The sequence below is a fragment of the Gracilinanus agilis genome, chromosome 3, assembly GCF_016433145.1.
Source record: "Gracilinanus agilis isolate LMUSP501 chromosome 3, AgileGrace, whole genome shotgun sequence".
NCBI lineage: Eukaryota > Metazoa > Chordata > Mammalia > Didelphimorphia > Didelphidae > Gracilinanus > Gracilinanus agilis.
In genome coordinates this window covers 217,908,958-217,929,324 of record NC_058132.1, presented here as the reverse complement: position 1 = coordinate 217,929,324, position 20,367 = coordinate 217,908,958, and the positions used below count along the sequence as shown (strand labels likewise).

At 34.0% G+C, this 20,367-nt stretch overlaps 1 protein-coding gene across 1 annotated transcript in view; it reads right to left on the bottom strand.

Annotated features, from left to right (window-relative positions):
- The window catches only part of DNAH7 (dynein axonemal heavy chain 7), a 371,101-nt gene that overhangs the window by 130,237 nt on the left and 220,497 nt on the right, over positions 1–20,367 (bottom strand). Inside the window, exons 30-37 of the mRNA XM_044669069.1 lie at positions 18,984–19,166; positions 18,395–18,571; positions 17,807–17,938; positions 17,097–17,321; positions 15,020–15,217; positions 9,384–9,539; positions 3,237–3,405; positions 529–655 (exon numbers count right to left, since the gene is read on the bottom strand). Coding sequence (XP_044525004.1) covers positions 529–655; positions 3,237–3,405; positions 9,384–9,539; positions 15,020–15,217; positions 17,097–17,321; positions 17,807–17,938; positions 18,395–18,571; positions 18,984–19,166 — 1,367 coding nt within the window. The remainder of the gene's footprint in view (positions 1–528; positions 656–3,236; positions 3,406–9,383; positions 9,540–15,019; positions 15,218–17,096; positions 17,322–17,806; positions 17,939–18,394; positions 18,572–18,983; positions 19,167–20,367) is intronic.

The following is a 20,367-nucleotide window of genomic DNA, read 5'->3' as shown; positions in this document are numbered from 1 at the left end:
GAGAGAGAGAGAGAGAGAGAGAGAGAGAGAGAGAGAGAGAGAGAGAGAGAGAAAGTAAAAATGGGTAGGTTAAAGATTAAGTTTTAGTTTCTAAGAACTGGTTCTTTGTTTCTGTGGTATCTCAACTAGGAGCCAGTACTTCTTCCTTCTCCTTCACCATAATCTCTAAATTAATCTGGGAGATGGCCATAGTCCACTAGAGCAGTGATGGGCAAACTTTTTAAAGAGGGGGCCAAAGGAAAGGAAATGCTTATCCGTTAGTCTATTTCTAAGGCAACTCTTTCGAAGTTTTATTGTATTGTATCCTACTCATTGTATTCGTCAGATTAGGAATAATGTCACCCCTCCAGATAGAACATTTCAGATGGCCACATCTGGCCCAAGGGCCGTAGTTTGCCCATCACTGCACTAGGGAAACCAGACTAATATACAGATGAATTCTAGGCCACTTATTTTAGAACTCCAGAAAACTGGTTTCATGGGCTATCCAAGGATTTTACAATTCTCAGTGGGAAGAAATCTACTTACCAAATATTGAAATGCCAGTTTAAGATTCTAGAGAAAATCGTATACATGGCATTATCATCAAATTCATTGATGGTGATAATATTAAAATGCCGCATATATCGAGGAGTGACTGGGTTTCTCCCACCACCTAAATATCGGAAAGTACAATGTTAATAACAAAATGAAACTTCTAAGTGCTCATTTAACTTTAAAATTTTTACATGCTGAAGAAACTTTCCAGATGGTAAAATTTGCACAGAATAGACTGAAGCAATGGGTAAATAGTCATCTAATCTATTTAGCAGAGTTGAGTGTCTCAAAAACTTTTGACTATGGGGCTATTGTTTTCACTTTATCAGAATACTTGTTATCTACAGTTATGTAGACTTTGTCTTAGATTAGGTTGAAATCTCTAGGAGAAATCAGATCTGGCAGACAATTCATTGCTTTTGTTTTTCACAGTACATTTACATGGCTCATCTCTGTATCAGGACCAGAAGCATCAGATTATCCTTTAAACCTGCCAGTGAATAAGACTAAAATTTAATTTGTCTAGATTTAAATAGCCAAACATTCAGCTTATCTTAGCATCCTCCAAACTCCCATAAAGTGAATTTCCTTGAAATTTCATCAAATAGTTTGTTGGACGCTGAATTTTACATACCTATAAAGTTTTGGAAGTCTTTCTTTATCTTTTTTTTCCAGTATATGATACCCACTCTTTCATGCTTTTCAGCCACCCAGCACACTAATGCTGCCTCCTAAGCCTGTTCAAAGAACATCATTGGGGCTCCCCTAAAATCTGCTCTTAACTGGAGTACTCCATTTTCCACATCTGCCCTTCTTTTTCTCTCCTTCCCAATAAAAAAGAACATTCCCACAAAGCTCCATTCACCCTTTTAAAAAAGCTCAATTAATTTTGCTCAGATGCTTATAATAAGTACATTATACCTTATTATACATGGTAAATGCAATAATTGTTTCAGAAAATATTTTAAAATTTTATCATATTTTGTGCACATTGGGAAATTTTGTTAAAATAATCCTTTGGCAAATCTTTTTGGTAAAGGATTTTAAATATGTGAAATCACTCCCTGATACATCTTTCATGTAAATACAAATTTGCAACAAACATTCTTTGTGTAAAGAATGATATCCTTGTCCACTATTAGTACAATTGAACCCTGAGTAATATGGGAGTTATGTTTCTAAAAAAATGACAAAACAAAATCAAGTAACTGGAAGAACTGAATGTATGGACTTAATCCATCGCTTGAGAGCCCCAAAGGATCTTAATAGTCATGCCCTTCCTACAACTCCTGCCCCATTTTATAGATGAGGAAATTTAAACCCTGAGATTCTATGCCACCTGTCCAAGGCTTCACAGTAAGTGGCAAAGCCACATTTACTCCATAACTTCTAAATCCAAGTCAATCTTTTTTTTTTTTACCATACCATACTTTTAGAAGACATGCATACATATATGTACCTTAACAAACATAGATAGCTTCATGTCTAGCAGCATGGAGGAGATTATCTAAACTCAGTCTTGCCTTCTGTCTCTTCTTAAAGAAATCAGATAGGAAATATATTCTCTCTTCAGAAAATATGGTGTTAGAGGTTGTAGAACCCAGTGGTCCAACCTGACACCATTATTCTGCCCAGAGAGACATGGAATAACATAGATGGGATGATGGATGTTTAAAAAGAGCCCATGGAACTGGGAAAGTATCCGTCCTCAAAAATATCTTGCACACCCATTCTATCAACTAGATCCATATTTGGATTAACAAGCTTTTATTTGTTAGTATTCTTAAAGTGAGGCCTAAGGTTATTGGCCATTCACACTGTTGATCACTTACTCTGAATCACTTTAACCAGATTAGTAAAACTAAACTGAGGTAAAAAGAAATAGTGAATGGGACCTCTTGAGAATGATTTTTTTTTTAATTGAGAAGGGAGAAGACTGAAGGGCTATCATGAAGAATGAAATACTCCAAGAGCAAGCAGATTTTAGGGGAGCCACAACAAAGAGCTTTGGACAGGTTTAGGAGGCACATTAGTATGCTGGATACCTGAAAAGCACAGAAGAGTGAGTATCAGATAGTGGGGGGGAAAAGACTTTCAAAAACCATCTTAGTCTACTTTGTAATTTTTCATAGGGCCCCACTGATGGCAACAAAGCTACCAAAGATCACCTATAGATTGCCAATGTCTAGTACATCATGTAAGTATAAAACATGATACAATATAAATTAAAATATCAATCATAGATAGGTGGTGGGAGTTCGTGAGTAGTAACAGATGCAAAAGAACAAAAAAGAGCACTATTGAAGCATTAAACAATGTACAGAAAAGTACATAATTCTGAAAATTCAAAAGAAGGTAAGAAGGAAAGTTTTGGCTTTTATTGTATTAAATTTAATGTAGACTTTTAAAACTGCATGACAGAAATTGATAATTTCATATGTAATCACTATGTTATTTTCTGGATATTGAAATATTAATGTTGGTTGATATTTGTGAAGCTTATAATTAAAAAAATTAAACACTACTAGGCACACATATAATGCATAAATATATATATCATATATGGCCAACATACATAAGAATCAATCAGATTCCAACCTGTTCAATGTGGGAGGTGGGGGAGTGTCTTGGGGAAATCATACTGTCTGCAAGATACTATGGTTTGTTTGTTTATTATTGCAAATTCAGAGAAAATTTACCTGGAGGTCCCATAGCACACATGATTTGAATATCCACAAGTTTAATCATGGAACAATCTTTAAGATCATACCAATTCCAATGATCTAACCACTGGCGAAGTAATTCAACTGGTGGCTGAGCACCATATACTTCCCGGGCTGGCATGTTTACATCATCCACAAAGACAACCTAAAAATTATAATTAAAATAATGAGATTCCCAGATTATACCCCAATTTTCAGAATTAATGTACTATTTGTGGACAAATATTTCTTCTCATTTTTGTTTAGTTGTATACAGGGAAAAATCTTGAGATACATAAAGTATCCAATTCCTCTGCCCCAGAACCTTCAATGACTCCCTAGTGCTTGAGGGATAAAATATTCATTTCTTAATCTGGCACTTATATAATTTGGCTAAAATCTTCCTTTACAGCCTTATTTATTATTATTCCTTTTCATATGTTCTCTACTACAGTCAAACTAGACTTTTAGCTGCTCCCCAAACCTGAAAGTTCATCTCTCTGCCTCTATTGCTTCATGCAAGTTTTCCTTCTTCCCTCTTCCCTAACACCTCCTAGCTTCATCTCTGTTTCTTAGAATCCTTCTCTTATTTCAGTCCCAAATTCAGCTGCCATTTATGTTGTGCAGTCTCTACTCTTCCCAGGTTTTAATGCTCTGTTTTACTTCAAACTACTATGCGTTATACTTATCTGTGTACAAGTTATACATTTCAAATAGAATTAATATAAAGGATATGTACTATTTCATTTTTGTCTTGGAATTACCATATCCTAGCAGAGGTCTTACTAGTAAAAGCAGCTACTTAGGACCATAGGCACCTCAGAGCCATGCAGTCCAATCCCTATTATTTTACAAATGAAGGTACTGAGGCTCAAAGAGTAATTTAGTGGCTTGGACAAGATTACAGGAATGTTAAATGACAGAAATGAGATTTGAACCCAAATATTTTATTCCAAATCTAGTTCCCTTTTCTCTATAGCATGCTACCTCTAAGAAACTCATTTAAAAAATAGGAAAAATGTGAAGTTCTGCAAATATGATTGTGTGTTTGTAAACCTCATTTCACATACAGACTGTTTCAAACCTTGACTTCCCTCAAGAGGCCTCCTATATTTCACCACAGTTAAAGTAGATGATGAAGCCCTCTGCTTTATGGAGAAAAACTGGAATGATTTTCTTAATTCTTTTCTTCCATACCTACTCAGAATTTCTCAGGGTCTTCCCTCATTTTCTCCTTTTTCAAACCTATCTTGTAAGATGAAGTGTTTCTATTCTTTGTCAAGGCCAGGCCTTCCTTTCCCTCCTTTTTCAGGACTTTGCTCCATTAATTATCACCTCACTCTCATGCATTTTAATATTTTCTGCTCCATTGATTGCTTTTCATAAGACTCTAGTTATGTATTCGGGTTTCTTCAATTCTAAAAAAGCCTTCCCCTTAGCCTTCTAGCCCATCTGTCACTGTCATACATCTTAGAAATGTAGGCTATGCCTAATATCCTCAATTTCTCACTATTCAGATTTCAACTATTTGTAGTCTGGTGTCCATCGCAACTTCTCTAAAAATGTTTTTTTCTTAAAAATAACCAGTAAGATGTAGCAAGAAAGACAGAAAGGACAGAAGAAAGGATGAAAGAAAGGATGGGTGAATGGAAGGAAGGAAGAAAGGAAGGAAGAAGGAAACATGGATGAATAGGTCACATATGGATAAGAAACTAGAATATTTGTTAGTTTATTATTATGTATCAGGTATTCTAGTGTTTTTCTTGAGTCCTAATCCTTCCTGACCTACCTGTAGCTTTTGACACTATTAACTGCTAGAGACTATTTAATAAAATGGATGAAACTTATTACGTATCAAGCTGACACATATTTATTTGATAGGAATTTCTACAAGAAACTAAACTGAAAGGATAAACCTTCTCTTGCATGAATTTTCACTGTCAATCAGGAGGATATCATCTTGGCCACAGGATGATTTCAAGAACTTAAATCCTATATGAGCCGCTGGATATGTGTACAAAGGTCTTGACAGTCAACATAAAATGCAGACTTATTTCAGCTAAACTCTACACACCCTTCTCCTGGAGAGATTAGTTTGAAAAAAGGAACAAAATAGTTGTAGGAAGCTGATGGCTGTGAGCCGGTGGGAAAGAAACCTTAAAACCTTAAGGTAAGATTCAGGAAAAAATGGGGGGAAACAATGGAGTTATAAAAGGTCATATGAAATCTCTATTCAACAAGGTAGCCATAAAAAGATGCAGAGGAAAAGGCCGAGATAAAATATGGTTTCAAGGGCTGCTCTGACTACTAGTGTCTACATGCTTTCTTCTTCTTTGGCTGGAGATACCACACTCTTCTAGTTCTCCTAGCTCCATTTTTTTCTGTTCTTTTCCTGGTTTTTCTTTCTTCCTCCAGACTTTAACTGTTAATTTTCTACAGAGTTGATTGGCTCTCTTCTTTTCTCTCTTTACATTCTTTGCCATAGAAATTTCAGTCTCTCACAGTGTCATCTCTTTGGAGGTGACTCACAAATCTATATTTCCAGTATTTACAAGAAGCTTCACGAAAGTATATGGTCTTATTTAAATATTTCTTTCCCTTAACACCAAGCAGAGTTCTACACAAAGTAGGCACTTAAGAAATGTTTGTTAAATGGAATAAAACTGTGAATGGAAAAGAGCACATTTCTGTCTATGAACAGATTCTGTCACTAGAAGTAGATGCCTATCATAGAGTAGTTAACAATTACGATTGGTGAATTACACCAATTTGTATTACACAAGTGTCCTGGTAACATGAGACAAAATCAGTCTCACCAATTGGGTTTTATTATCTTGTAATGTAAGACAAGTTAAGGAAATCTATAAAGAGCATAAACAAGCAGTCATTTACAGGGAAATCCTATTTCTTTCACTAAAGGAAAACCAGAGGATAGTTTCCCAAGTGGATAAAGTAAAATGATAGTAAAGATAATTATGCAGATAATTTTGTCAAATATTTTATTCTTGACGAAGAAACATTTTTGGTAAGAATTTCATGATTATCTATGCATGTCTTCTTAATTTTTAATTATGACTTGAATCTTAATATGCAACCTTAAGTTTTGAATGTATCGAAAATGTGGTTGATTCTCTGATTTTTATTATAAAACTAATACAGAGAAATTAACTGGATCAATTAAGAGTAAATGTGAACTAAGTGGTTCAATTTTTTAAAAATCTATCTTAAAGACTAAATCAGATTGACCAATCAATAATTTAATTGATTAAAAGTGCCTAATCAGGTTAACTACACACAGTTGGCCCTACCTAAGATTCTAACTGAGGTTCAAAAGTAGACATTTTTCAATATATGAAAAAGTACTCAATCCAAAGTTATTATAATCCATTCCTAATATAAATTACTCTCATTTGTTGAAATATCTGTAGGTTAAACTTTTCTGGTACTTGTTGTTGCAATTAAAATTATTCCAAGAGACTAATTTTGGAAAAAGAATATCAGTTTATTGATTAAGCCAGCATCATAACCAATAAACTGACAAGTCATTGCCCTTCTCAAAGACCAAAGTCCTCCTTCCTGGATCAAATATTTATATACTCTTTGGGGATCTCATTATTCAGCTCCTCCCTTAAATGTCCCAAGACATCTCTAATTGGTAAATAATTAATTAGGAGATGATCCATCAAATTCTCAGCCCTTCCCCACACCAACAAATGATGATCATCATGTAGGCAGGAAAAGAATCCTTGTTATCTTCATTTATTAATCAAATTTAAAAGGCAGACATTCATTGGGATTTCTAAGGACAAAGAAAATGCAAAAAGCAGTAGACTGGATAGAATCTCTGACCCAGGACCAGACACAGAAATTCTCACTTACCCTTATATAGAAATTAATATAGTACCAAAAAAATTTTACACTATTAAAATGTTTTTACAAGGTAGATTTTAAATAAGCACTCATGATCTTGCATATAATAATAATAATAATAATAACCAATATTTATACAACACCTACCATGTGTCAGACACTGTGAGATAAATACTTTGTAAATATTACCTCATTTAATCCTCATAACAATCTTTCATTCTACTCTACCTAAATATACTGGGCCAGATAAGTTGTTATTCTTAACTAGTTTCCACATAACACTGTGACTATCAATCTATTTCCACATAATCTTTCAATAATCTTGCAAGAATCCACAAATTAGCTAAAACAGTTTTAATATGACCTCAAGCATGAACAGTAATGAAGTTGAATGTTAAATAGATAGGAGAAATTATCACAGAAGTGGTTACAGAACTTAGAGCTGGTCAGGATCCTACAGATTCTTTGCTTCTCTTCCCTCATTTTACAGATGATAATCCTTTGAAATACAGAGGTCAACACAGACCTGGATTAAGATGTAGAGATAATAGTACTAGGTGTTATAAGAAGATAATTCATTCTGTGGAATTTAACGAAATTGCCTATGAAATATGGCATAATAAATAAAAAATGAAAGTCAAAATGGTCAGAAACAAGGGAATAGAGATAGACTATTTTATTCAGATGGTAGTAAAACAGTGCTAACGCTTCAATGGCCAGTGAAAAAATCAGTAAGCTAACATTTATTAAGTGCTCACTATGTTCCAGGCATGGAGCTAAGTGCTGGGTATACAGAGAGAGACAAAATAGTCCTTGCTTTCAAATAACACATATTCGAATGGGGGAAACAAAATATAAATATCTACACGTGTGTGTTATGTATATGTGTGTATACACATACACACATATACATATATCACTCCATATACAATTAATCTAATTACAAATGTACATGTGAATATAAAATATTTGGAGTAATCTGAAAAAAAGGCATCATCAGAAAGAAGTGAGCAGATGAAGATAGAGAATTAAGAAAGTAGGAATTCTAAAGAAATCAAAACTATCAATAAGCACATGAAAAAGTGTTCTAAATCTCTTATAATTAGAGAAATGTAAATCAAAACAACTCTGAGGTACTACCTCACACTAGCAGATTAGCTAACATGATAGCAAAGGAAAGTAATAAATGTTGGAGGGGATGTGGCAAAATTGGGACATTAGGGCATTGCTGGTGGATTTGTGAATTGATCCAACCATTCTGTATGGCAATTTGGAACTATGCCCAAAGGGCTTTAAAAGACTGCCTGCTCTTTGATCCAGCCATACCATTGCTGGGTTTATACCCCAAAGAGATAATAAGGAAAAAGACTTGTACAAAAATATTTATAGTTGCGCTCTTTGTGATAGCAAAAAATTGGAAAATGAGGGGATGCCCTTCGATTAGGGAATGGGTGAACAAAATGTGTTATCTGCTGGTGATGGAATACTATTATGCTAAAAGGAATAATGAACTGGAGGAATTCCATGTGAACTGGAACGACCTCCAGGAGTTGAGAGAGTGAAAGTAGCAGAACCAGGAGAATGTTATACACAGAGACTGATACACTGTGGCACAATCAATTGTAATAGACTTCTCTACTAGCAGCAGTGCAATAATCCAGGACAACTCTGAGGAACCTCTGAGAAAGAATGCTATCCACATCCAGAGAAAGAACTGTAAGAGTAGAAACACAGAAGAAAAACAACTGCTTGATCACATGGGTCGATGGGGGATATGAGTGGGGATATAGACACTAAGTGATCAACCTAGTGCAAATATCAATAATATGGAAGTAGGTCTTGATCAATGACACATGTAAAACCCAGTGGAATTGCTCATTGGCTATGGGAGGGAGGAGAGAAAGAACATAAATCATGTAACCATGGAAAAATATTCCAAATTAATTAATTAAACTTGTTTTAAAAAAAGAAAGTAAGAATTCTCATAGCTAATGAAGCTTATTCAATTAGATTAGAATAGATAAATTTTTAATATTATGTATTTTCTATTGACAATCATAATCATAATAATAATTTGCACCATCATAATTTTTAGCTCTATGCAACTATTTTTGTACCCATTTCTTTCATTAAAAATAAAATAGAAAAATACAAAACCTGTGTAGATCTAGACTTAATTAGTAGTTCTAGACTTAAAAATAAAACTTGTTCTGATGATAACTGTATACAAATAATAATTTATATATTGTTCATATTAGAAAAAGGATTCATTACCATTTTTTTGCCCACAGGAGGTCCAAAAACTCCCTTTCGCCTTTTGTCTAGCTTTGACATGATAATGTTCTGAGTTTGAGCTGCTGTAGTCTGTGCTGAGAAGTTAATTAGCAGAGGTTTATAGATCTCTTTGTTCAAGTTATTTAAAAGAAAATTCTGTAACAGGAAAAAAATGTTTATAATTTATAAATTTTCAAACAAAACTAAACATCATTACCACTGCCTGAAATTAAACTGATAGAAGTTTCATAACAACTTTAAGCAAGATTTAATTATATCACAAATAAGCTAAGAAGTTTAAAATTTTTGATGTTAAATTGGATTTCCTTAAAAAACAAAATTAAATTGCAAAACACTTGGATGCAATTCATTAGAAAATCAGTCACATTGCTTACAAATTATGCGGGTATGCGAATACCCATATGCATGGCTATTTGTGTGCAGTAAGCTCATTCTTCCTTCATTATAAATTCTCAGGAGCTTTAAATATTTCTGGTCCCAACCCACTTGTAAAAATTTAGGAGATATTTGAAAATTAGCCTAAAATGGCAGAGTAAAAATTATAGATTTCCTGGACCTCTCTACCTTCCCATTCCCTTTTGTGTGGTATCTTCTCCTATCAGAATGCAAGCTCCTTCAGGGCAGGTTCTTTCTTTTTTCCTTTATTTGTAATTCCAGAGGTTAGCACACATAGTTCTTGGAACAGAGTAAGCACTTAATAAATCCTTTATCTGTCTGTCTGTCTATCTATCTATCTATCTATCTATCTATCTATCTATCTATCTATCTATCTATCTATCTTTTTCTAATAAAAGAGGACCATTTATTTGTAGACTGCTTTAACAGATGTGACTTTGGAACTAGTTTCTTCAGTGTGCATCAGTTCAGTAATGCTCTTTTGAGATAAAAAAAAATGGTTAAATAATTTATGGTGGCAAAATACTTTTGAAATTGGAAATGAACTATATTTGGCTTAACATTATTCAAAAAAGTATTATTTCTAAAAGCAGAGTCTAAAACATGTGACAAAGAGAAAGCCTACACATACAAAATTAAATAAAAAGTTTTGAGGAGATTATCCCAAAACTTGAAGAGACCCAAAGCTTGAAGAAAGGGCAAGGATTAAGGACTCTCTCTCTTGCTCTTACCTGCTCTGCCCTGATTCTGACAGGAGAATGCAGCACATCCTTCAAAAAGAGGACATCGATCTTTGGAACTGGGGTTACATGTGCAAATTACATGACTTTATGGGCTCATTAGCTACAACAGGTTTAATGCAACCAAAATCTTATAAATCACTCTAAGATTAATCCATCAACATATATCCTCACCTTTGTTGTTTTGGTTCAGTCATGTCTGACTCTTTGTGACCACATTTGGGGTTTTCTTGACAAAGATACTTGAGTTATTTGCCATTTCCTTCTCCAGCTCATTTTATAGATAAGCAACTGAGACAAACAGGGTTAAGTGACTTTCCCATGGTCACACAGTCAGTAAGAGTCTGAAGCCAGATTTGACCACAGGAAGATGAGTCTTCTTGACTCCAGGACCAGCACTCTATCCACTGTACCACCTAGTTGCCTACCCTCACCCTTATCCTTTCTGTAAACTAAATCTAATTATGTGGTTAACCAAGTCATTAGCATTTAACAATTTTATTAATACTTCATTTGAACCACCTAGGAAAATGAGATTTGCATATGCTCCTAAAATAACACTGCTTTGTTTAATAATTTTTATTTTGTGATCAGTATTATTCTACTTGAATAGCTTACAATTAGTATATGTTGCTGTTCTAAAACTTCCATCCTCAAAAACCTTTCCTTGATCTGTCCTCTATCACCAGCTATCTTGCCTTTTATGGCTCAACTCCTCGTGAAGGTTGTCTATAATATGTGCTGCCACTTCCTTTCCTCTCATTCTGTCTAACTTGCTAGAGCCTGGCTTCCAACTTCATTATTAAAAAGAAACTGTGTCTAAATTTATCAATGATCTCTTAATTGCTAAATCTAATGACCTTTTTTCAATCCTCATCCTTCTTGACCTCTCTACAGATGTTGACAATGATGATCACCCTCTTCTCTTTCTCTCTGTTTTTTACCTACCTCTCTGACCTCTTGCCTTCTCAGTCTCTGCTGGATTTTCATCCAGGTTGTGCCCACCAGGCAAGGATATGCTCACTGGACTCTGTCCTGGGCCCTGTTCTCTCCTTCCTCTCTACTATTTCACTGGACATCTCATCACCAGCCATGGTTACAGTCTGTTATCTCTATTCTCGGGTCTATTTATTCAGCTTTCACCTTTCTTCTGACCTCCAGTCTTGCATCCTCAATTGTTTATTGAACATTTCAAACCAGATATCCCATAGTCATTGTAAACTCAACATGTCCAAAAATGAACTTAGTATTATCTTTCTCCCCAAACCCTTCACTCTTTCCTAACTTTCTTATTACTTTCAAAGGCAACAGCATCTTTCTGGTTTTCTAGGCTTACAAACTATATATCACCTCAACTTTTTATTCTCTCTTACTGCCATATCCAGTCTTGCCATAGTCTAATTTTATCTTCATATGGTCCTTTTTTCCTTTGATTCTGCCACCACTCTATGTTAAAGCTGAAATAGCTAACTAAAACAGTAAAGTTGAGGCTGATGAAGATGAGAAAACAAGAAGTATGAACTGGGAGAAGGGAGATGAGGCAGCTGCAGATTCAGTATTACTGGGATTGGGAGGATAAATAGTGTAGGAGTTTGCTAGCCAGAAGGGATGCGTTTGAACAATATATGGAAATAATACATGGAAACAGCTTTGCTGATGATAGCAGGGAGTAAAATGTTCCCTATCTTGGCTCCTACTCAGTCTCAGCTACATATAATTCAATTCAACAAATATTCACAGAACATCTATTTTGTGCACTACTTCTGTGAGAGACACAAAGAAGACTAAGACACGATCACTGCTCTTAAAAGGTATAAGCGCTACTGTGGGGATATGACAGGTACCCAAATAACTATATATAAAAGGAGAATCTGATAATAACTCCAATAAAATGATTTAGGACAGAGATTCTCAACCCCTTTTTGTGTGTCACAGATGTTTTTGTTGTCTGATGAAATATACCCTTTTAAAATAATATTTTTAAATGCATGAAAAAAAATATACAAGATTACAAATGAAACCAACTAGATTGAAATAAGATGTCATTTTCCCCATTCAAGTGAATAAACCTCTGAAGTCTATCCATATGTTCATTGGGGCTATGTGTACTCCAGGTAAAGAACTATTATAGGATTTTAGAATAGGAAGAGCTCATATCTTGTTGTGAACATACTAGGAAAGAATTTTCTAAAGAGGGGGCATTTGAAGGATGGAGACAATAGAGTTAAATCAGGGTATTCTAGGTGAAAGATGTAGAAAAATATTCATTAATTAATTAAGAGTTCATTAGGACATAGGGTTAATTAGAAAAATTTATTGTAGGTATAAAATTAAGGAATGTAAAGTAAAAGGAAGACAGGTAGAAAAGTAATTCTTATGTTTATGTAAAGTCCTTATTCTAATAAATTCTACCTATAACCACCAACTAATCTGGTCTGCAAGGACTTGGTTCTCCCTCAGATTCAAGCCTATACTCTCTTCCTATTTATCTAAACCCCAAATTCCTTATCAATCTATCCTAATCTAAAATATAAACTTATAATAGAGAAGAATAAGTCAGGGTTATCTTTCCTGCTGTTCAGATTTGATTTCCAGCTGGTCAGAAATTCCACTGCCTTGTCCACTCAAACAGTTCAGATTTGCTGCCACCTATTGGGACGAGCACAGGTACTGCACCCAACAATTTCCTTTGGCCTGATAAGATGGTTTTTCAGGATGTGAATTCACCAAGATTTTCCAAACTCACAGAGCCACCCTTTGGATAACCTTCCTTGAACCAACTGTCTTTCTCAAAGCTCCTTGGGAAAAGTCTCCCCCATCAATCATCTCTGAGATTCCATTCAGATTTAAAGAAACCCAATTCATTCATCTCTCTAATCTACCTATTAATAAATTTTTATAATTAACCCCATTTCCTAATGAACTCTTAATTAATCAACAAATATTTCTCTACAAAGAGTACATAAAATGTGCCAATGACTAGAGTTGAAAAAGCATAGGAGCATGTTTTGGGTCATAGTATCATTGACCTATAAGGCAGGGAATGTAAAGATCATCTAGTCTGACCTCCTCATTTACCCCAAAGGGATAAATAACTTGATCAAGGTCAACAAGGTAGTAAGTAGCAAAAAAAGAATTTGAAATAAAGTGCTATGACTTCCATTGTACCATGCAGTTAGAAACTAGGCCATGTTGGCTGCCATGAAGGGTAGTTGTAGGAAGTAGAAATAAATGGTAGGTAAAGTGGATGGAAGATAGAAAAAAGATTCCAGGGAGTATTGAATTCCAGTAATGAAATTTCTGCTTAATTTGATAAGTAATCAATAGTCAAGGAATGTTTTAGAAGAAGAGAATGGCCAGATCAGGAAAAAAAAACCTGAAGTAAATAAATTGGCAGCAGTGTTATGACAGTAGTAATGAAATAGATTTAATATAGAGGAGAAACGGTAGGCAGGATGACCACTCTGGAAATTACTGTAAGACCAACAAACTTGAACTATAGTAGTGGCAGTGGAAAGGGAAAAGACAGGACAGAAATGAAAGAATTTCTGGGGCATACTTAATAGATGAAAGATCTGAAACTGGATGAAAGTGATAATGATGGAATTGTCATTCGAAGGAGGAGTGAGATAATAAAGTGATTCCGCTAATAAGAGGCAACCAGGTAGAGCAATGGAGCACTGGGCTGGAATCAGGAAGATCTGAATTCAAATCTGGCCTCAGACAACTTGTTAGCTGTATAATCCTGTGCTAATTACTTAACTGCTGTTTGCCTCAATCTCCTCATCTGTAAATGGGAATAATAATAGTATCTACCTTCCAAGGCTGTGAAGATCAAATGACATACTTGCAAAGTGTTTAGACTATTGTCTAGCACATAAAGCAGATGCTATGTAAATGCCAGCTATTATTATTAATTCTACAAATAGCTCATGAAATTCAGTTGCATTACATTATTGTCACAGCTTAAAAATAATAAAATTGACTAACAATATTACTTAATTTTAAAAACAGTTCAAGGGAGATATATTCCTATGTAATTGAGGCTATTGATTAGTGATAGAAAATGACTCTTACAAGAACATCATTTTTTAAGCAGTTACCAAAATTAATAACTACTTACCCAACATTCTCCTTGGTAAAAGTAGAAAAATATTTCAAATTTACTTTTTTAAACCCTTACTTTCCATTTTAGACTCAATACTGTGGATTAGTTCCAAGGCAAAAGAGTGGTAAGGGTTAGGAAATAAGAGGTAAGTGACTTGTCCAGGGTCACAACACTAGGAAGTGTTTGAGGCCAGATTTGAAGCTGGGACCTCTCATCTTTGGGTCTGGCTCTCAATCCACTCAAATACTTATATATGTTCCCTCATGTTCATTGTTACATATACATGCGTATCTAGCTCCTTCAGGAAGCTTTTGTTACAATTTTGAAGATCACACCATTCATTTTTAAATGAAAACTTTTATAATACTCACAATGATGTACACACTCTTCCCAGTTCCTGTTGGTCCCACAAATATTGAAGGTTTCTGATGTGTAGTCAGCAAACTCATTAACGTAGAATATCTAATTGTATCCAGAGTTGGCACAATGATTTCATTAAACATCACATCTCGAGGAATAGGAGGGGCTAATGCCAGTCTCTCTACCCATGCTTCCCATCGTCCTGTGCCCTATACTCCACAAATAGTCAAATACTGCATATTAGAAATGTATACTTTTAAAGAGAGGCTCTGTTCAGCTTTTGGAAAAAACAAAGCATATTATATAAAATATGAGATGTTTATACATTTGCTTGATTCTCTAAACAAGCAATACTAGGTTTCAGACTTAAATTTTAAAAATTCAAGGAAGCAAGGCTACCTTTTTATATAAAGTAAAAGAAAAAGCTAAAAACTATTTAAAATATCAGGAAACTGATAATCTCATGCCAATAACTGATGATTTCAATAATCAATAGTATTGAGAAAATTGGATTTACTTATTGTTTAAGTAACAGCATGGAACTTCTTTAGATAATTACAAGTCAATCATATAATTTTTCACCCATAAACTCTTAGAAAATTGTAGTGTTTTGGGGAGGGGGCAGCTGGGTAGCTTAGTGGATTGAGAGTCAGGCCTAGAGACGGGAGGTCCTAGGTTCAAATCTAGCCTCAGACACTTCCCAGCCATGTGACCCTGGGCAAGTCACTTGACCCCTATTACCTACCCTTACCACTCTTCTGCCTTGGAGCTGACTCCAAGACAGAAGGTAAGAGTTAAAAAAAAAAAAAAAGAAAAGAAAATCGTAGTGTTTTGGGCAGATAAATTAGCTTTAATACCTGCTCAGATTATATGAGTAAGAGACTAACATCACAAGGTTTTATCATGAATATTTCATTGAAGTTGAATGAATGAGATTAAAGACTTAAAGTTTACTGTATAGAATTAAATTTATAAATCTAATAAATATATAGAAAATAAAAGTTTTTAACTTGACTCTATTATTTAGCAAAAAATATTGCTTATAAAGACCAGCATAAAGAAATTCAAAAATGGGAAATTCTAACCAGGAGTGTGATCCTAAAGTTGGATTAAGTGAAATTCTGGCCCTGGTTACTTATTTAACTCCTAAAGGTATAAAGGAGTAAACAAAGACCTGCTGGATAAATAAACTTAAAACACATATAACCCAATGCCATAAAATCATTAAATTAAATATTACATCAGTGTGAACCACTTATTTTAGTGAGATGCTTTTTAGGGCAGATCCAAAAAAATAACAGCAACATATTCAGGTACCCCTTTATCTTTCTCAACATACTTTTTGTCATTGTATAGACAGGAGATCTGTTAGAAATGGCATGGAATAATAGCTAGAGTGCTAGACCTGGGGTCAGAAGGTCCAGGGTTCAAATCCCAAGACTGTCTATTATGTGATAAACAGCTTATACTTCTATAAAGAAGATGATTCCCATTTCTGCCCCCCTCTCTATGTATATATATATATATATATATATATATATATATATATAGACAGACAGATAGACAGTAAGATAAATAGATAGGATTTATTATATAGTGAAAAGAATGCAATATTTTAAGTCAGAAAATAGGAAAATGAGGCCCATCTCTAGCATATACTATCTTTATGACTTTCAGTAAAACATTTAATCTCTACTTATCTGAGAAATGGGCACAATAATAACTGTCCTGATAACCTCATAAAGCTATAAAAATCAAATGAAATAATGCATGTGAAAGTGTTTTGTAAATTAAACCACTATCAGATGCAAATGATTATATAAATATGAGGAAACTTCTAATAGAGATTTTGCCCAAAACGCAACTAAGGCACCAAAGCTTTTATTTTATTTTAAGAGGTCAAATGTCAATTTTGTAATTCATACACTGAATTTTTTTAAATTTTAAAAATTGTACAAGATTACAGAACAACTGACAGAATTAAATATTTCAATATGTAAAGCTTGACACACATATTAGTTAATGTAGTCATTATTACACAATAAAAATTTTCAGAAAAGCAAGTAAGTTTTCTTTCAGAAATCTCACCTCACTGATGAATTGATATTCATAAATTGTTCCTTCTTTGGGAAATGGGATAGATAAAGTTTTTACAGCCATCTTTTCGGTACCACTCAGGAGTTTGTATTTACTTCTGGTTTCATCTGAAATTGGTCCATTCATTAATTCTTTAACAATTGCATCAAATCTCAACCTGTCATCCTCTTTACAAGTAGCTCCAAGAGACCAGGTCAATGAAAACAGAAAAACCCCCTATATTGGTGAAAAATAAATTTAGAGAAATCCTTGAAATATTTCTTGGAGACTACAAAGATTTAAGTGTATTTATCATTCAAGCAAAAAAAAATAAAGGAAAACTATAAATTGTTCTAATAATAGCAGCATTCTGGCATACTGTAGCTTTTAGTTTTTACTTCTTATGCTCTGCATGCTCATTCAACTTTAATAGCTACTCTGCCACTCAATTTTAATATTCAGGAGAAAGAGGATTGTTGTTGATAAATTAAGGAAAAAATGGGATTTCAATTTTTAAGCAAAGAGTTGTTAAAAATAATTTTCCTAGAGCCAGGCCTAGAGATGGGAGGTCCTAGGTTCAAATCCGGCCTCAGACACTTCCCAGCTGTGTGACCCTGGGCAAGTTACTTGACCCCCATTGCCTACCCTTACCACTCTTCCACCTATAAGTCAATACACAGAAGTTAAGGGTTTAAAATTTAAAAAAAAATAATTTTCCTTACCTCAAGCACAGAATAAATTTCACCATCACCTCTGGCCTTATATTTTGTTTCATCACCAAAATCATCCAGCAGGCAGTCCATTAGATTCATTAAAGAACGAACTAAGTTTGTATCTGATGTAGGAGACAATTCCTGAAAATCAGAAAGACATTACTAACAGAAGCTTTTAAATTTGGCATCAAACATACACTATTTCCAATTTAAGTGAAAGTCTAATACATCACTTATTTTAGATTTATTTTGTAAACAAATGAACCAACCCTCCCCCAAATTCTACACACTAAAAATCTTCAAGGGAAGCAATTATATTTTACAATTTAGATCACTTAAAGATATGTTTACAGCCTCATTCATTTGGAAGTCATATATTTCACAACAATAGATAGGGTATATATTCTTAACCAAATAAAGAGCTGAGGCAATTACAAAAGATAAAATGGATAATTTGATTACATGAAGTTGAAAGCTTTTGTATGGACAAAATTAATGCACCCACTATATATAGAGAAACTAACTGGGGAAAATACTTTTTTGGTTAATTTCAATTTTTCCTTTTAAAAAATTCTTTAAAACTCCTACTTTTCCTACCTTTGTATGTTTTCTAACAAATTCAACAGCAACTGGGACCATTCTGTCAAATAAGGATGCTATAAATTCTTTATGAAGAGAACCGATACCAGCAGGTAAAATATTTAGCCAAGATAACATCAGTGGTCTCCAGCCTAATATGTGAGGCTCCATATAAATCATACCACATCTAGAAACCTGTTGAGGAAGAAAGAAAATAACTATTTATTTTCATGATGGTATTTATGAAAAGAATAACTCATATGCAAATTACATATTACATATTATTGTCTACAACCATATAAAATATTTTAGATAAGTATTCTAAAGATAATTTCTCTGAATTCTCAATATCTGACTTCCAACATGATTAAAAATACATGAGAGGGAAATCATTTGTGAATCTCAAATTTGCCATTGAATCTCAGCATATTAGGTAAAATATTTGTGTTCATTTTAGTATAGTCTATCAAGAAAAATTTCCTTAGCAGAAATGATTTGATGACTCCACTAATATATATATATTTTTTAGAAGACATTGCCAAATTATCACATTATGTTGAAAATTTTATACTCTGTAAATATAAATAAAACAAATAGGAGAACTTACTGTAGCAGGTGAAGCCACTTCTAAATCCATTGGTTCAAAAATTAGGCTCATTGATGCTGACATTTGGATGATCTCTCCACTCATTAGACATAGCTTTTTATTATCATCCAAAACAGTGTTCATATTCTCAATCCAAACTGCATCTACAGGTCCGTCAAAAATCAACCATTTTCTATCTGGAGACTATATTACAAATTTAGGGGTAAGAGGAAGGGGAAAAGATAACATTTTAAATATTAGATCAATAATTAAGAAAAGTTATGAAACTCATCTAGAAAAAGCAAAAGTATTCCTGGAAATTAATATCAAAGAAAAATAATCCTCTAACCCAGGGGTCAGCAACCTTTTTGGCCCAGAGAGCCATAAATGCCACATTTTTTAAAATGTAATTTCATGAGAGCCGTACAGTACTCACAGTGCGTGCTCTTGTAACAGCGCCTGAAAAAAAATTGACTTTATGGCTCCTGCAGAAAGAGCCATATCTGGCCCTCAAAAGAGCCAGATATGGCTCGAGAGCCATACGTTGCCGACCCCTGCTCTAACCCAATTTACAACTGAAATAGCTATATTTATAGCAGAAACCTGTCTGTAGTGTTAATCTATCAAGATGTACAGTATCTTTCCCAAAATTAAAGTTGCTAAAATTAGTCATTGTCAATATTCACTTTATTTTACATTTGTAGAATTCTTTACAGTGCTTTAGGATTAGAAAAATAAATCTGTACTAAAGCCAAACAGTAAGGGAATTCTCATTTGTATGGTTTGCAAGGCCATATAGCAATAGTTCTATATTAAAACCATTTTTCTTACTTCCCCTCTAAGTATGTGCATATGCAGACAAATACACAATATAGGTGAGCTCTTCTTTACTACCTTTACCAAAATGACCTCAGAAAGCAAAATATTATCCAAGACAACATCGTTAGTTTTTTTAAAAAAATTTTTTTAAGATACATGAACATCGGAGTGGTCAGGAGGATTCTAGGAATCAAGAGATGCAGGAATAGCAAGAATTTTTCCAATTGATCCTAGTCACGCTTACCTTTTATGAAGCATCTCATCAACCAGTATGGATTTTTAGTTATATATAGTAGTGATGAACCAGCACTGATGCAGTCATTCCATTATTCTCTATTTTGGCCTTCTTCATAACATTTACCTTCACACTCTATGCTCTACATCCCAGCCAGTTGGGACTCTTAACTGTTTCCAGTTCTTGTCCTGTACTCTCTCCCACTTTGAAAATATTCATTTAGGCCATTCCCAATTCCTGGTAATTTTATCTATGTTTATCCAAATTTATTCATTTTCTCCAGACCTCCAAACCTGCTAAAATCTTTCTCATTCAAGTCCCAGGTCAGGAATCATCTCCTCCATAAAGTCT